The sequence below is a fragment of the Tasmannia lanceolata genome, unplaced genomic scaffold (genome assembly GCF_043159265.1).
Source record: "Tasmannia lanceolata isolate RefF3 unplaced genomic scaffold, GAP_Taslan_0.1 ptg000011l, whole genome shotgun sequence".
Taxonomy (NCBI): domain Eukaryota; kingdom Viridiplantae; phylum Streptophyta; class Magnoliopsida; order Canellales; family Winteraceae; genus Tasmannia; species Tasmannia lanceolata.
In genome coordinates this window covers 6126043-6142655 of record NW_027518688.1, presented here as the reverse complement: position 1 = coordinate 6142655, position 16613 = coordinate 6126043, and the positions used below count along the sequence as shown (strand labels likewise).

Here is a 16613-nt window from a genome sequence, read left to right as displayed (position 1 = left end):
ATCAACGGTGCAAACAATAGAATCCATCGGTTCAACTTGCGGGTTCGTGGTGTTTAGAACGATCGCAACCGTTCGAGGAGTAGATCAAGCATCGTGACCTATCAATTTATTCTTCAAAAAGGTATTTACTGATCTTAGATTAATTATAATAACTAATCTAGACTCTAGGATCTTGGGCAAAAGCAAGATCAAAAGGAAAACATAAAATACTATGCAAATCTAATTTCCGCTAGCATAGCGATCTTGTCGGAAGGGGATATCCTTTTTTCAACCTATAGATACCCCATTAACTGCATTGCACTTCTTTTCTGGAGGTACAAACCATGAGTCAAATACTGCCTGCTAAGACTAGGCGGTTTGGTGGTTAAACTTCTCTCGGTGCTCGGTATTTGAAATTGAAACTTACGGCGGGATTGTTTTCCCTTCCTCCTGATCAGCCATCAGAAACTTGCCCTTTCGTTGCTTTCCCATGGTTTTAAATTTCGGTTTCGGTATAAATTTCAGTCTTGGCCGAAACTGAAATTTCGGCCGAAGTTCGTAGAAAGGCCCGAAATGCCGGTTTTTTGGGCCGAAATTTTGGTAATTTCGGCTGAAATTCAGTAAAAAAATTTAAAAATAGTATTGGGGTACCACAAAATATCTGAAATAGTGAGATGGACCCCTTCAATTTCAAACTTGTGAAAGGGTACCATTTTACTTTTCCTAACAAGATTTTTTACCGAAATACCCTTCAATTTCAAACTTGTGAAAGGGTACCATTTTACTTTTCCTAACAAGATTTTTTACCGAAATACCCTTCACCCTCAAAATATACACGTTAAGCTATAAAAATAGGGAGAAAAAAGTGTTGCCTTCTTTTTCTACCTACCATTTACCTTCGCCAATCTCATTAACGCCTGCAACAAAAAGGAGAAAAAGTTGAATTTTATTTTTGTCCTCTTAGGGTTTGTGGATTTAACCCCTAATATCTCATTTAATGTGTTTGATTACTCTCTTATTATGATGGTGTATAAGGGTGTCTTAAGGGTGTATTAAGGGTTTATAAGGGTTTATAAGGGTTCATAAGTGTTATTAATGTTTGATGGCCCTACCATTGAGTTGAACCCTTGCTATTTATTTCATAACTGTCGTGATTAGGGTTTATAAGGGTTCATTATTAATGTTTGATGGCCCTACCATTGAGTTGAACCCTTACTAGGTTTTTTGAAACGGTAACGGATCAATTGTTGAGTTATTACAGTGGATCCCAAAGTTTCGCATAACTCGGCCTGATATGGTCAAGTAATAATAGAGGTCCCCTCCATCCCTTGTAACTTCTGAACTTTCATATGTAATACCCCCATTTCATATCTTGGTCACCTCATTTTCATATGTGGTACCCCCTTTTTCCTTGTGCTGGTAACCCCTTCCAGGCCCAACAGACATCAACCCAAAATTTTCCAGGTGTGATACCCCTATTTCATCTTTTGGTCACCCCATTTTCATATATGGTACCCCCATTTTCCTTGTGCTGGTAAACCCCTTCCAGGCCCAACAGACATCAAGCAAAATTTTTCCAGGTGTGATACCCCCATTTCATCTTTTGGTCACCCCATTTTCATATGTAGTACCCCCCCTTTTCCTTGTGCTGGTAACCCCTACTAGGCCTAACAAACACCAACCTAAAATTTTTCAGGTGTGATACTTCCATTTCATCTTTTGGTCACCCTATTTTCATATGTGGTACCCCCATTTTCCTTGTGCTGGTAACCCCTTCCAGGCCCAACAGACATTAACCCAAAATTTTTCAGGTGCGATACCCCCATTTCATCTTTTGGTCACCCCATTTTCATATGTGGTACCCCCCCCATTTCCCTTGTGCTGGTAACCCCTTCTAGGCCTAACAAACATCAAGCAAAATTTTTCCAGGTGTGATACCCCCATTTCATCTTTTGGTCACCCCATTTTCATAAGTGGTACCCCCTTTTTCCTTTTGCTAGTAACCCCTACCAGGCCCAACATACATCAACCCAAAAATTTCCAGGTGTGATACCCCCCATTTCATCTTTTGGTCACCCCATTTTCATATGTGGTACCCCCATTTTCCTTGTGCTGGTAACCCCTTCCAGGCCCAACAGACATCAACCCAAAATTTTCCAGGTGTGATACCCCCATTTCATCTTTTGGTCACCCCATTTTCATATGTGGTACCCCCATTTTCCTTGTGCTGGTAACCCCTTCCAGGCCCAGCAGACACCAACCCAAAATTTTCCAAGTGTGATACCCCCATTTCATCTTTTGGTCACCCCATTTTCATATGTGGTACCCCCATTTTCATATGTGATACCCCCATTTTCCTTGAGCTTGGGGTATCACACCTGGAAAGGGTTACCAGCACAAGGAAAATGGGGGTACCACATATGAAAATGGGGTGACCCAAAGATGAAATGGGGGTATCACATCTGGAAATTTTTTGCCTGATGTCTGTTGGGCCTGGAAGGGGTTACTAGCACAAGGAAAATGGGGGTACCACATATGAAAATGAGGTGACCAAAAGATGAAATGGGGGTATCACACCTGAAAAATTTTGGGTTGATGTCTTTTGGGCCTGGAAGGGGTTACCAGCACAAGGAAAATGGGGGTACCACATATGAAAATGGGGTGACCAAAAGATGAAGTGGGGGGGTATTACACCTGAAAAATTTTGGGTTGATGTCTGTTGGGTCTGGAAGGGGTTACTAGCACAAGGAAAATGGAGGTACCACATATGAAAATGGGGTGACCAAAAGATGAAATGGGGGTATCACACCTGGAAAATTTTGGGTTGATGTCTGTTGGGCCTGGAAGGGGTTACCAGCACAAGGAATATGGGGGTACCACAGGGTGACCAAGAGATGAAACGAGGGTATCACACCTGGAAAATTTTCGTATTTTATATCCAAAACTCAAATCCAAATCCAAATGAGGTATCCAAACGTGGCCTAAAGGTACATGAAGATCTTATTGTTGTTTTCATACTCTTGGAATTCACTTTCTGACATCCAATCCAATATCCTTTTCCACATGAATTATGTTTTTCATGTATTTGACTTCCGAGATTTGTTTCTCTACCCCCATTATGGATTGCAATGGCTCAGAAATCTTTATGAGCAGTCCTAACCAGTGGATCTATTGCTTGCAACTGAAGAGTTAAAACAAATAAATATTCTTTTTTCCTAACCATTGGATCCATTGAGATTTCACATGGTGCAAGTCCCTACAATTCAATATTTTGCCAAAAGGAATGCATGGCCTAGACCGTAGATAATCAAAGCAGTCCATTTGATGGGCGACAATGTAAATCGGTTGTGCCCTAAAAATCACTTCCATAGGATGATCCCAAGCCTCCAATCTATATAGGTTTCCATAATATACTGTTCCTCTATAGATTGGAGGGATCAGATCATCCTATGGAAATGATATCTCGTGAGTGTGCACGTGCGTGGGGGGGGGGGGGGGGGGTGTTCTTGGTTTTGATTTGTTATTATAACAACCATTGTTTGTGTGACATCCCCGATGTCATTACAAGTACATTAACCAACTTTACAAATTTAAAGTAATCAAATACACTTTAAGATAACATAAAATGAGCAAACTTAAAAACATTTCACATTTTATATAAGAACTTGTCTAGGACAATATAAGAACTATACGAGTCAAGCTTTTACATCCCACATAAGTATCGTTCTTTTACTTTATACAATAGTCCTTCAACATAAGGACTTTACAAACCAAAAGAAAACTACAAATACTAAGAAAATACAAACAACCTGACTCGTCCCTGCAATCCCCAAAAATGGCTCTCACGTGCAATGCTCCTCAGTATCACTGATCTGTAAAATAGTCATAAGACATGGGATGAGCAACACAGCTCAATAGATAATCAACTTACTCAAAGAGTGAAGCATACCTTTGAGGTTGAGTGAAAAATCAGTATTGCACGGTCAAAAGCATGAATGCAATGAATCAATAGCAATTTAAAGGTTCAATAATAAGATACTAAGAAGTAAGATCGTAAGACAATACACTTCGAGTACCACTGAAGAGTTTAAACACTTTCATATTTAACCTGACAATACTTCAATATTTTATCCTCCTACGTACCTGCCAGCCAACACTCCAAGCAATTGAGCAAAGCCCTTTTTCATACATAACCCTGCAACACTTCATAATAAGCACTTCAATATTTCTATCCTCCACACACCCGCCAGCCAACACTCCAGTAAACACTTCAATAATATTATCATCCTACACACCCACCAGCCAACACTCCAAGCAATCAAAATTCCACAACCAGGATCCCCACTATCAAGTTCAAAGAACCCCGGGATCAAGGAATGGAAAAACTCATCTACGACCCCCACTATCAAGTTCAAATGAACCCCAGGATCAAGAAGAGGCCAACACTTCGATAAATACTTCAATATATAACTATTACACTACACATGTCAATATTTATACAATAAAATTCAAACACTTCAACCCCAGTTACTTTAATTTAATACATGCAAATTTCAAGAGAGAATAACAAAACAGAAATATAGCAAATGACATTCAAAATCTATGAAACCAGGTCCATCTTAAGAATAATTGAGTGCACATTAAAATATATGAAGACATCATTCTCAGATAATAACTACATTAGTAGTAATGAGGGTAAAACTATACAAAAGTCAAATTCAAGTTCAGCACAGGGAGTTTCTGACCATTAGCTACATCTAAAATGTTTCAGAAATATATAGAAGTCAAAATGACCTCAAATATTAACCACTAGTATATTACATATTGATAATACATACATAAAAATTTGGGATTCAAATTCACTGTACAAAGATACCAGAAATTCAATGAATACGGACTAAATTTTAGCACTGTACAGTAAAACAGATTCTGTCTTTAAACTTGAGTTGAGTCAAAACTATAGCAAATAGTGTCCAAAAGTTATAAAATTGGTGCCATTTCAAAGATATTTTCGTGTACTAAAAATGTTGTGAAGACATTATTTTCATTTAACAATCATAGAATTTACTATAATAGAAATACTACACAAATATCAGATTTCAATGAATTCTGAGGATCGATCATAACAAAATTTCTACAGAAAAATCCTATTATATAACTACTCTGAAATTTTTACCACATGTCTAAATCTCATGTATTAAATTCTGTTAAAATTTTTAGATTACAATTCATACAAAAACTATTTTTCCAATATTTAAGAAAAACGGGTAAAAACAGGAATCTTTGTAATGTAGATTTAGAGTAAGGGAAACCATAGGACTTTAAGATTAAAATCATACCAAATTTTAATTTCTATTAAAAAATATACTCAAGAGGAAGTTAAGAACCTACCTTAATCCCACAGATTCCCTCTCCCTTTTCTTATTATTTCTTTATTTTCTTCTCTTTTTCTCTTGTTTTTTTTTTTCTTTCTTTACTTGTTTTTAGCCTAGCTACAGACTTGAACGAAATTTCTCTTTGTTTCTACTCTCTTCTCATAGCTTCTAAACTCTTCCTTAGTCCATGTCGTGATGGCATGTGCCAAAGAACCCTTTTAAGTGGAATTTCCCCACTTCCAAATGAAAAAATGGTCACAATCTGCCTGTTGCTCTAGACTTTCACTACTCCAGAGCAAGGATCCCCAAAAATGATCGCTTTCTATTCTATCCACCACTAGCAGGCCTGCAAAAAAAGAGCAGCCAATCAGACACTCCATGACTTAGAAATGAAAGCTTAAAATTCTCAGATTAAGTTTGAATACATAGTGCAGTTTTATATGGGCTAGGAATAACAATGTGTAACAAACTAGGATCAAATTGATCTAAATACTTGAATAATCAGGATTCCCTATCCATCCTAGGCAACCATATAGTGATTCTATGTATCCAACTCCTCCATTAACAGGCTGATAATTAACAAGGTGATAAATTGATAATGTGAAAAGAAACAAGAAATATGCTAGTACATCTGTACATGGGTTGATCAGTTGATGGGATAAAGGCACTCTGGTAGGTTACAAATTTCCAATCATTATGAACCATGCAAGTACGAAAATGTTGGATAAAAAGAAATGATTAAGAGGAAACTCCACATACCTATTCAAGATCACATCTCCCAAACTCCCCCCTTAAAAATCTTTCGCAAAGTTCAAGCCTAAATTTGGGAATGTCTGCTGGGCCGAAATTCAATGGAGATCCACTGTAGAAATGCTCAATACCCATTATGACAAATGCGCCGCAATCAAAGCTGTCAAATAAAATGCAGTGATTCGAATGACTTGACACTATTAATGAACTAACATATAAAACTAGTTTCAAACATCATAGGTTGTACCGACCAATTGTTCTGCTATGGGTAGTCATCCATCTGTTCATATGGGTAATCATCAATGTTGGCACCCCGTCCTTTGAAATACTCTTTGATGCATGCTACCTGGCAATTAAAAATGGGGCTATCCAAAGTCATTGAAGTTGATGATTCTAATGTCGTTGAAGTTGATAATCTACTTTCAGTGGGTAATACCCTTTCCTTGAACTCGTCTCTCTTAGATGAGTTGCATTCTACGAATGATTTCTTCACCATGTCCACCGCTAGGAGAACCTAATGGAAGTCTTGACATAACGAGAGTAAGAGCATATGAATCTCCTCCAACGGGATATCGTCAAGAGTAGACCGCAATTTCCCTAGGGCGATACCATGCTTCTCCTTCTTCCTTTTCTCATCCATAGCCTCACGACTGGAAGTAAGAGTTCCGTGTATAAGAAAAAAGAAATAAATTGGCATTTGGAAGCAGTGGTTGATGAATTAGTTGTAAAGTTAGATGTATAATCACAAAAAATCATCTTACATGTACCGAGGACGGAACAAATATAGTCCGTCCAGTAGAATCTGCCGCCCTATCCTTGTTGGAGGAGCGTAGGTAATTCCCGTATAAGTCGACCACCTTTACATATTAAACTTAAAGTTAGTAGCCTTAATGTTTGAAACTGAATATACACAGAAAAGACAACACTTACAGCGCAACTTAGGACTCTTAGGACTCTTCTCAGATTCCAAAGGTGTTCAAGGTCCTCACCAACTATCACTACACTGTCAACATTCATGAGGATACGACTGCAAAATTATAGCAGGGTTAGAACTTAGAAGATGCATATTTAACTTCCATACTCACATAACTTTAGATATCTACTCGCCTTTGTTCCTGTTTTTTCAGCCTTTGGTTCAATTCTTTCCTCCTCTCAAGTCCACCCTCCTTCGCCTCCTCCTCGTCAACATTCAAACTGTATGATTCAAGCCATTGAAAAAAATATGCTATCCTTTCATATATATGAAGCATTCTAAAATATCTCACTGTTAAGTGATAGAATAATGAAGAAATGCCATTTTTAAAACACGATAAGTTGAAGTCTCCACCATAAACAATAAAAAAACAGAGTATGACACCAAATCCAACGGCCATGTCTACAAATTATTAGGCCACAAGACCTTCATGACCCTTATACAAGTTACAAAATGCCAGAAAGTCACTTGAACCTCCATGAAGATCTCAAGGACAGTAAGAAGTTCTAAGAGTTAGAAACAGAATCCAGACATTAGCCTAAAATCCTAAAGAGAAAGAAGGATAAAGAGAGAATGGACAGGAATAGAAACTAAGTTCTAATTATGAAAGAATCCAGAGCCTCAACCAAAATATTCAATCCTGTCTCTATGCTACCCAAATGCACAACATGAAGATTTGAAAAATGATCATGTATGGTTTTCTCTTAGTGACATTTAGGACTTAGAAAAATTAGGCTTACTAAAGTCTTACCATGGGTTTGGTATCCGAAGGAACAAAGAATCTGGATCAATAATTCGAAGGAACAAGGAATCAGAATCAATAACTATCAATTCTTACCTTCTTTTTTATGAAAGAACTAAAGAAATATTAAACCTGCTAGTGATATGAATAAGAACCACTTCGTCCAGCTGATGAATATGAAACATCATACACATGTCAATTTGCCTTTTGTCATTCAAAAACTCATACCTTGTTCACACACTTATGCTAAGAGCTGCATTCTCAAAATCATCTCAAAATAAAGAACATGTCACTTGCATAAGATGGAAAAATTATTTGATTCACATATCTTTTACACAGTCGTTTAACATTCAGGAAGAGCGGAATGTATACAAAGGAGGAATTATGAACCCATAAATGATGTAGAATTTGACAATCAAAATGTTCCCCCAAAATGAGGGCATCTGTTCAAATGAATAAGAATGCATTAATTTGACCCAACCATTCAGAAACAATGAAGCATTTATCTCTACTTACGTATACAAAATTAGTTAGGTTAGCACCAAGATCAATCTATGCAATTCTCAGAATTTACCTATACCAACATCATTGCTAATTGAGTACGAACACAAATTACCCTGTTTTGATAAACCAGTTCTCTCAAAGAACATTACCCGACCTCATTTGGAAATTAGCATTTGAGCCTATTCGCAGAATTGAATGAAGTTAATCACTACCAATTTAATATCTTACGCATAGAGACAACATGCTATGAATAAGATGAATTGAGTAAATGACATCTCAAATATCCTTATCAGAATATGCCCACCAAATTTAAAGAAAATAGATCAAAGCTTTAATCTACAGAGCATAATTTTATTCCAACATGAATATTATTTGCAACATGAGAATCAATCAAAGCTTATCAAAGATTTGCAACATGAATATTATTCGCAACATGTATGTACTCCTTTGAATCCCTTTGATTACTACGAATAAGATGAATTCTCTCAACAACAGTGATCTACAGCTTTGAAAATCAGCCCAGAAATCAGAGATTACTACAAGTCCCGCAAAAGAACTAAAAGAAAATATACTAGGCAAAAGTGCAAGCTATGCTCATGCAATGGAGAAAAGAGTAATAAAATGAAGGCATCTAACAAGGAAATTGAGAAAGATAGAAGAGATTACCTAGTCGAGATGGTTGTGAATTTCCTTGGCTGAAATTCCGAGGTGAAGACAGATATATGAAGCGAGAATATGGTTGATGGCCAGTGGCGATGAAGTGCTTCAGATCGTGAAGGTGAGTATTACAATTTGCATAGGGATGGTTTGTGATGACGAGGCCAGCGAAATGATTAAGTTCTCCTCTCCTCTTCTTCTTCATCAACTAATTATCAAAACCCTAATTAAAATAGCATTTGCAGACCCTATTTTCACATCAGCGACGTCCCTTTGTAAATCCCAAATAAATCCAATTCAAAGGATGTAGATCGAATCAGAGAAAAAAAAAAAACCGGAAAACGGTGAGGTTGCCCGGATTTGATGAATATCTATTACATCTGGGAACAAGGAGGGTGAAAATAGTGGTGACTTTCCTATAAAAGGGGTTTTCTTTCATAGAGACTTTCCTACAAAAATATTACCAACAAAAATCGGAGCAAAGGAGAGGAGTGAAACCCATACCAGTTTCTTCGCAGACGATGGGAGGGAAAAATGCCCTGATTTCTCGCGATGGAGGCGAGGAAGACGACCTCTCTCTCTTTTCTCTGTAAACGGTGAAAAAGAGCTATAATTTTTTACTTGTGAAGAAAAGAGCCTGAGGGGTATTTCTGTCAAAAACAGTGTCAGGAAAAGCAAAATGGCCCCCTTTTACAAGTTTCAAATTCGGTGGTACCGTCTCACCATTTCGGATATTTTTTGGGACCATTTCACCAAATTTCCTTGAAATTTTGGCCGAAATTTCTGAAATTTCGACCGAAATTTGGTACATTTTGGCAATTTCGATTTCGGTACATTTCAGTTTCGATCACGACCAAAATCTACGGATTTCGGTCGTAATTTAAAATCATGGCCTTTCCTCTAACCAATCCAAATCGTTCAATTGAATTGAGAAGTTTGATTGAGATCTCTCCCCAACCTAGGGTGGAGATTTCGTCTCCTTCCTCTAGCGGTTAGACTCCCTTTTGTTTTGCCGATCCGAGGGTACACTTTCCTCCATCACCAGCTCAGCATCCGCTGCTCTAGGCCATTTTTTTCCATGATCTTGCCCTTCCTCCTTCCACCCTCATGAGCAGTCGTGGGTTTTCTGCATCAATTTTTACATATTCCTCAAATTCTCCTCCCACACCAATTGATTACCACCTTTCTGCAACCTTTAACCTAACAAAGGAATGTAGAAATCCCCAATCTGCAGTAAAAACTTGTGCTGGGACGTATTCTAAACATCTCCCATCCTCCTCTTCCTTCACTACCTTCATCACTGTGCCGAACAAACTACCCAATGCTTGAACGGTAGAAATAGCCTATGCATGTAACTATATTCCGAAAAATCAGACCCAGATCCCCCTCGAGCCAGTCCTTTAAGCTGGATTCCACAGATTCAGAGAGAGGAGATGATCCCCAGAGGCTCTCGCCCCACTCTTGGCTATTGCAGTTGTGTGCCTCAAACTGGAAGGAAAACAAGATTTCATTCCTGCTCAAGTTAAACTGCATAGGTATTTGCAAGAGGTCCCAAAACCAGCTGGTCCATTTCCATATTTCTTCCAGTTTCCATTCTTCTTTCTTCAGTCTGCATATGAAACATGTTTTCAGCAGTTTGGTTTAATCCTCCTCTTCCTTTCCGGATATAGCTAGGGAAATGATATTTTCCCCGCCTTAAACGGATATCTCCCCCTTAACGGTTTCTATGAGAGTGGTTGATAAATTCACCCCCTTTAATGTTTTTCTTTGTCTTTAAAACTTAACGAATAACGTTAAACGGGGGGATTTTATCCATCAGAGGGGGGAAATATCATTTCCCTATAGTCATTGGCAAGATAATCTCCCTCCTCTAATAGATTTCTTCTTTCTTTGGCCAGATGGGCTTTTCATTTTTGACAAACTTATCGGTTTTCCTGGCTTTATATCTTCCTTATTTCGGTTTTCTCAAGCATTTATGACATTCTTCCCTTCTAAAGTTGTGGTAACCACTCCCAAACATCTTTCCCTTCAGATTTGAGTCGGAGAAGTAAGCATGTGGGGTTTTGTATCGTGGATGTGATGCTATGGGTAATTATCTTGCTTCTTTGTACCCATGGAACTCAGCCTTGTATTCTGGGGCAAAAGCTGTCTGGATAAGATTTATGATATCTTGACGATTGAAGCTGCAGGTAAGATAATTGGGATGGTTCTCCAAGTTAAACTGTCAAGTTACCATGATCATTGTATGGCTTTTGCATCGGCTAAAGTCCTTACTCCAAACTAGAAAGGCCTTACCTCATTTATTAGAATAAAGGCTGAGGGTAAATGCTTCTTAATTAGTGTCGTTGTCTTACCTGAGGTATGGCCATTAAGAGAAGAGTTTTGATGGCAATGTGGCAAAAAAACTCTAGCGTTAATAATTCCTCTATGGGGTTGGGGGAGGGGAGGTAAATTCGGCTCATTTGGAATCTAAATCCATGGGTAATGTGCCCGCAATTGAAGTTGAAGACCATCTCAGCTCTAGGAATCCATTGTTGGCGGTGAAGTCCGTCTCCGACGAGTGGAGGGAAGGAAACGAGGTCATACGAAAGAGGCAGAAGGCGGCGATCGGACTGTTGGATGATTCAAATTTCATCAAATTTGAATTAGGGTCCAATAAAGCAGAGTGCTCATTGGTTGGCATGCTTAGGCTTTTGCATCGACTAAAGTCCTTACTCCAAACTGGAAAGGCCCTTACCTCATTTATTAGAATAAAGGCTGAGGGTAAATGCTTCTTAATTAGCGTCGTCGTCTTACCTGAGGTATGGCCCTTAAGAGAAGAGTTTTGATGGCAATGTGGCAAAAAAACTCTAGCGTTAATAATTCTTCTATGGGGTTGGGGGAGGGGAGGTAAATTCGGCTCATTTGGAATCTATATCCATGGGTAATGTGCCCGCAATTGAAGTTGAAGACCGTCTCAGCTCTAGGAATCATTGTTGGCGGTGAAGTCCGTCTCCGACGAGTGGAGGGAAGGAAACGAGGTCATACCAAAGAGGCAGAAGGCGGCAATCAGACCGTTGGATGATTCAAATTTCAAATTTGGATTAGGGTCCAATAAAGCGGAGTGCTCATTGGCTGGCATGCTTAGGCTTAATAAGGCTGGCGTAGATACAGACCAGTTAGATGAATTGGAGTACCCTGAATTAAATGCGTTGCCACGTGGCCATTTAGGAGGGGATATTAGGGTGATAGAAGATAAAGCAAGGTTGAAAAAGATCGATATCAATCCGCTTTCTTCTATGAAAGGAGTGAAGAATGTCAGTTTTCTCGAGTACGAGAAAGATAATTATAACAGTGTTGGAAGACGTGTCGATTCTCAACCTCTAGTTTGGAAAGTTGGTATGTGCAATCCCGCATTTAAGTGGGATGCGTGGTGGTATGCGAAGGCCCTCCTTTTGAAAAATGTTCCTTATACGCATAAAGGATATCATACCGAGGCTGCTGTCACATCAATGATATCAGTGGATAGAAAGGGCGGTTCAGATCTGTATAAAAAGTGGTCAGTGAGGAGGCGTCTTAAAAGACAAAGAAGGAAAAAGTTTGTCTCTAACGTGATTACAATGTTAGGAAGTTTCTTCCTAACAAAGCAAAAGGTCCTCGGGAGGGAAAGAACTGCTGGGTCTAGGTGAAAAGAGATCTTTTAAAAGAATTGGGCAGAGTAGTAACAAGAGAAGGAAGAGGAAGGACTTGTTCAACAGGGAGGAAGTGGCGTCAGAATATCTCAAGCTCCAGTGGAGGAACATACAAGAAGAGGCGAAGGGGAAGGAGAAAGAATTGGAGGAACTTACTGGTAAAAACTCATTGGCAGAGATTTGTGTCCCGCTATATGAATTGCCGTTTTTCAAATCAAAACAAAAACAAGTTTTGAATATAGGGTTTGTTGATGGTGAGAACTGGGAGGAAGAAAGAAAAGGCGTGCTCGTCATGTGGAGATCGTGAATCTAGTGTCCCCGAGACTCTCTGGAAGCTGAACTTAGCGGTAAAATAAAATCTTGTTTCAATAGGGCTGACTTTGTTCCGATGGAGGGGGACAAAATGTTGTTGGAGGAGAGGTCCAGTTGGAAGAATTTGAGGAGATGGCAAAATTAGGAAGTGTCTTGGGGATGGATTATGAAGAAGATGTGGAAGAAACAAAGAGAATGTTCAGTGATATTGAGAGGCGTGATGCCGGGAAAGAAAAGAAAGGGAAGACTCCTGGAAAGTGTAGCAAGGAACTAAAGGCCTTGAGTAGGTAAAGAGAGTTTGTTTTCTCTTGGGTGTAGATACGGTGTTCTTCTGGAAAGCATTGTGTTTTTGTCTTTTGTGAGCTTGCGGGGATGGTGGCGTTCTTTCTTTTAGCTGTTTTGAATGTTGTTTTTTTCTGTGTTTTGGTAAAGGATGGATCACTATCAATAGCAAGTGCGCTTGAGGGGCTGTGATCCTTCGCTGCTTGAGGGCTTACTGTGATGTCTCCATGGAGTGGTGATTTCTATTTCTGATTTTGTGGGACGCCTGGTTCAGAAAGGATGTTGGGAAAGGCTCTCTACCATGCATTGCTCGATTATGCTTGAGAGACCTTGGTCTTTCGCATTTTTTGAGTTATCTTTTATCCTAGTTGTACTATTTTAGTTTGTATGGTATGGGGAGTTATTTTCTGTTTTTCTCATGTTGTTGTTACTGGGTGTTTTGTATAGGGGTGGGACTACTGGTCCCCAACTTGGAACTAGATATGGTTTTGATTTATGCTACCTGTATCTTGTCTCAGTTCCTCTGGCTTCAATTTCCTTGGTTAGGACTCCTTGATTTTGATTTCTGTTACAACCATGAGTTCCAAATGCAACTGAGGTGTCAGCCCCATCTGCAACTTCATGACTTTCCAGTTCAGGAACTGCAATCTCCTGAGGGTCCATTCATTATCCTTTTCTATTGTTTCTTTGATAGCAAGTTCTTAGTGAAGGTAGCAAATCCAAGTTTAAAGGCCTGTTCGTTTAAGATTATGCGAACCGATTGTGAGTGTTAAACCCAAGGTTGCCAGAGCGGGAATCGAAAGCGGGAATTGAAACGGGAATCGAAGGCTCCCAGGGAAGAATCCTACTAAAGGTTGCCAGAGCGGGAATCGAAAGCGGGAATTGAAACGGAAATCGAAGGCTCCCAGGGAAGAATCCTGCTTCCTTGGTCAAACCAATTATTAGACCCAACATTACGTTTGAATTTGCGTCCAATAATTGGTTTGGCCCACACAATCAGTTGGCATAATCTTAAACGAACAGGGCCTAAGCCTCAGGTCAGCTCAGATTAGCCCTTTGCTGGGGTTGAGCAAGTGGTCCTTTTTACTCCTTTTCCTAAAAGTTAAAACTGATCACAGTCGTGTCTTATTGTTATGGGACATCTTTTTTTTCTGGGTGTAAACATCAATCCTTTTTCTTAAAACTGATCACAGCCATGTCTAATTGAAGTCACTGAAATCGCCTAGGACCGAGCTACTCATTCCCAATGCTTGCCCCAGCATCACTCTCATGATTATTTTATGAGACCATAGGGCGCTACTGGCTAAGATGAATTTTCCAATAAAGTCTCAAAGTACTATAAAGAAGCTTAAACTGCGGTGCAAGTTTGTGAAAATTTTGTCCTCAGGAAAGCCTAACTACGCCTCTCAGCTTAGGAATTCAACCATACCGTATAATTTCATCAATTTTGAACCATGTAGAAACTCCCAACTTTACATTGAGCTTTAATTCCCATGCCCTGGCATTTAGGATTTAACGATATGAACATTGAGGCCATTCAATCACACCTTATGCTCATGCTTATTTAATTTTCTTATTTACACTTCATTGTTCATCCTAGATTAAGTTTTCCAATCATCCTGAAATCATTTTTTTGACACGGAATTTATTTAGGAACCAGGGTCTGCACCTTAAATTTTATTAATGAGAAAATAATAATTACAAGAGGAAATAAAACCTTGCCTCTAATGCAGCTCAATACAAAGAAGAAATAAAAAAGGAAGACCTTTCTGGAAGGCTATTGATATGGGCGCTAAAAAGTTTTGACATTTTCACTCACTCACCTTGACTTTTCTTTATTAATTTGGCTTCTGAGAGTATTTTTGGAAACCGTGAATTCATGATAACCATTGACAGCTGGTTAAATACTAAAAGACAACATGAGTTGGTGCAATTATCAAAACATGGTAGTGCAAATATCAGCAGCCTTCTGGAATTGTAATTGTTTGGCTGTCATGTTTTTAATTGTAGGCGTGAGTTCGATACTAAAATGCAATCTCTCTTAAAAACTGCAGATGCAGCAGTTGGAGTTCTGCACCAAGCCGGAGCGATCCCGATCCTAAACTCTACTGAAATTTCCCAAGATGTTGAAGTTGTGAATTACAAGTCCAGCCTGCTGAAAAGGTTGCATGGTAAAAAATGAGTCAACTTCGTTAAAGGGTGAGGTCTGTGAGCCCAAGCAATCCATGTAAGTTTAGTAGCCATGTTTAAATTCCAAAGAAACTTCCCATGTTTGAAGAACATGATACAGAGCACCCTGAAATTTGACTTTTTGGTCAAAAATGTCTTCTAAAATGAATAGGTTTCCTTACCCAACTTTTTAAAATGGTAACTGTATACTATATTTCGGAAGGGTGTTATGGTAATGGAGAAGCGTAAACCAACTTATTTTTTTCGAAAGAGATAAGGAAGATCATATATAATAGAGGACTACTTGGCAGATGGTCATAGTAGGGATCAATGGTAACATGCAATTTTTGAGTCCCATAAGTGGGCATGTATTTGAAATCAAGACCGTTGATCTTGTAGAGCAGCAGGAGACCTACCTGTCCTTGATCCCATCCTGAACAGAGATCCCATGCTCAGGGGTAAGAATTATAAAAATTGATGGATTAACTTTTCTTGTAGGAATCCTGAACGAGGTTTGATGGATTAAGGCCTAGAATCCTCCTATTAAGGTGTTCTCAATGGCATTTACCGGACCTATATAAACAAGGCACAAGTAGGTCCCACCAAGTATATGTTAGGCAAGAGCCTATTCCTTGTTGGTACGAGTGGAATAGCTTAAGTTGTCTCATCTCATCGACATTATCACTATTTCCTATAATTTTGGTGTTTTAACAGCACGATAGATGATCTTCAATGTAATCGGTGGTTCATCTCACAAGTCTTTTGGCCCACGAGCTAACGTTATTGAAGTCACCTTCTATTATTAGGTCATATATGCGCAGTCACATTTGTAGAGAAGCATTTCCAAATGTGTTGGAAACCAATTAAAAATGGATTCTAATAGTTTTTGGAAATACCCTTCAGATGGATTTTGGAAAAACTCATCTCATACCAAAAAGCAACAATTTATATGAGTCCAATAATCAGTTTTGGAGTCTCAGTCGGATCTCCGAGTCCAAAACAAACGAGTAGTAAGTGATCTATGGTTTTTTCCTTCCATCGACAATGAATCATTGAGTGATCTAAGGATTCCTCCACTCATGGACAATGAATCATTAAGGCCTCTTTGTTTTGGATTCTGGAAACCAATTTTGAGTTCAAAACTGATTATTGGGCTCAAAATTAAACAATTCTCTAAAATCCAAAATGAGCAGGGCCTT

At 38.8% G+C, this 16613-nt stretch overlaps 1 protein-coding gene across 2 annotated transcripts in view; it reads left to right on the top strand.

The window, feature by feature from the left end:
- The window catches only part of LOC143886122 (ARM repeat superfamily protein), a 52505-nt gene extending 36895 nt beyond the window's left edge, over positions 1 to 15610 (top strand). For both annotated transcript variants that reach the window (XM_077390089.1, XM_077390088.1), the window contains one exon: positions 15300 to 15610. In XM_077390089.1, coding sequence (XP_077246204.1) covers positions 15300 to 15427 — 128 coding nt within the window. In that variant the 3' untranslated portion in view covers positions 15428 to 15610. The remainder of the gene's footprint in view (positions 1 to 15299) is intronic.
- The last annotated feature ends 1003 nt before the right edge of the window (positions 15611 to 16613 follow it).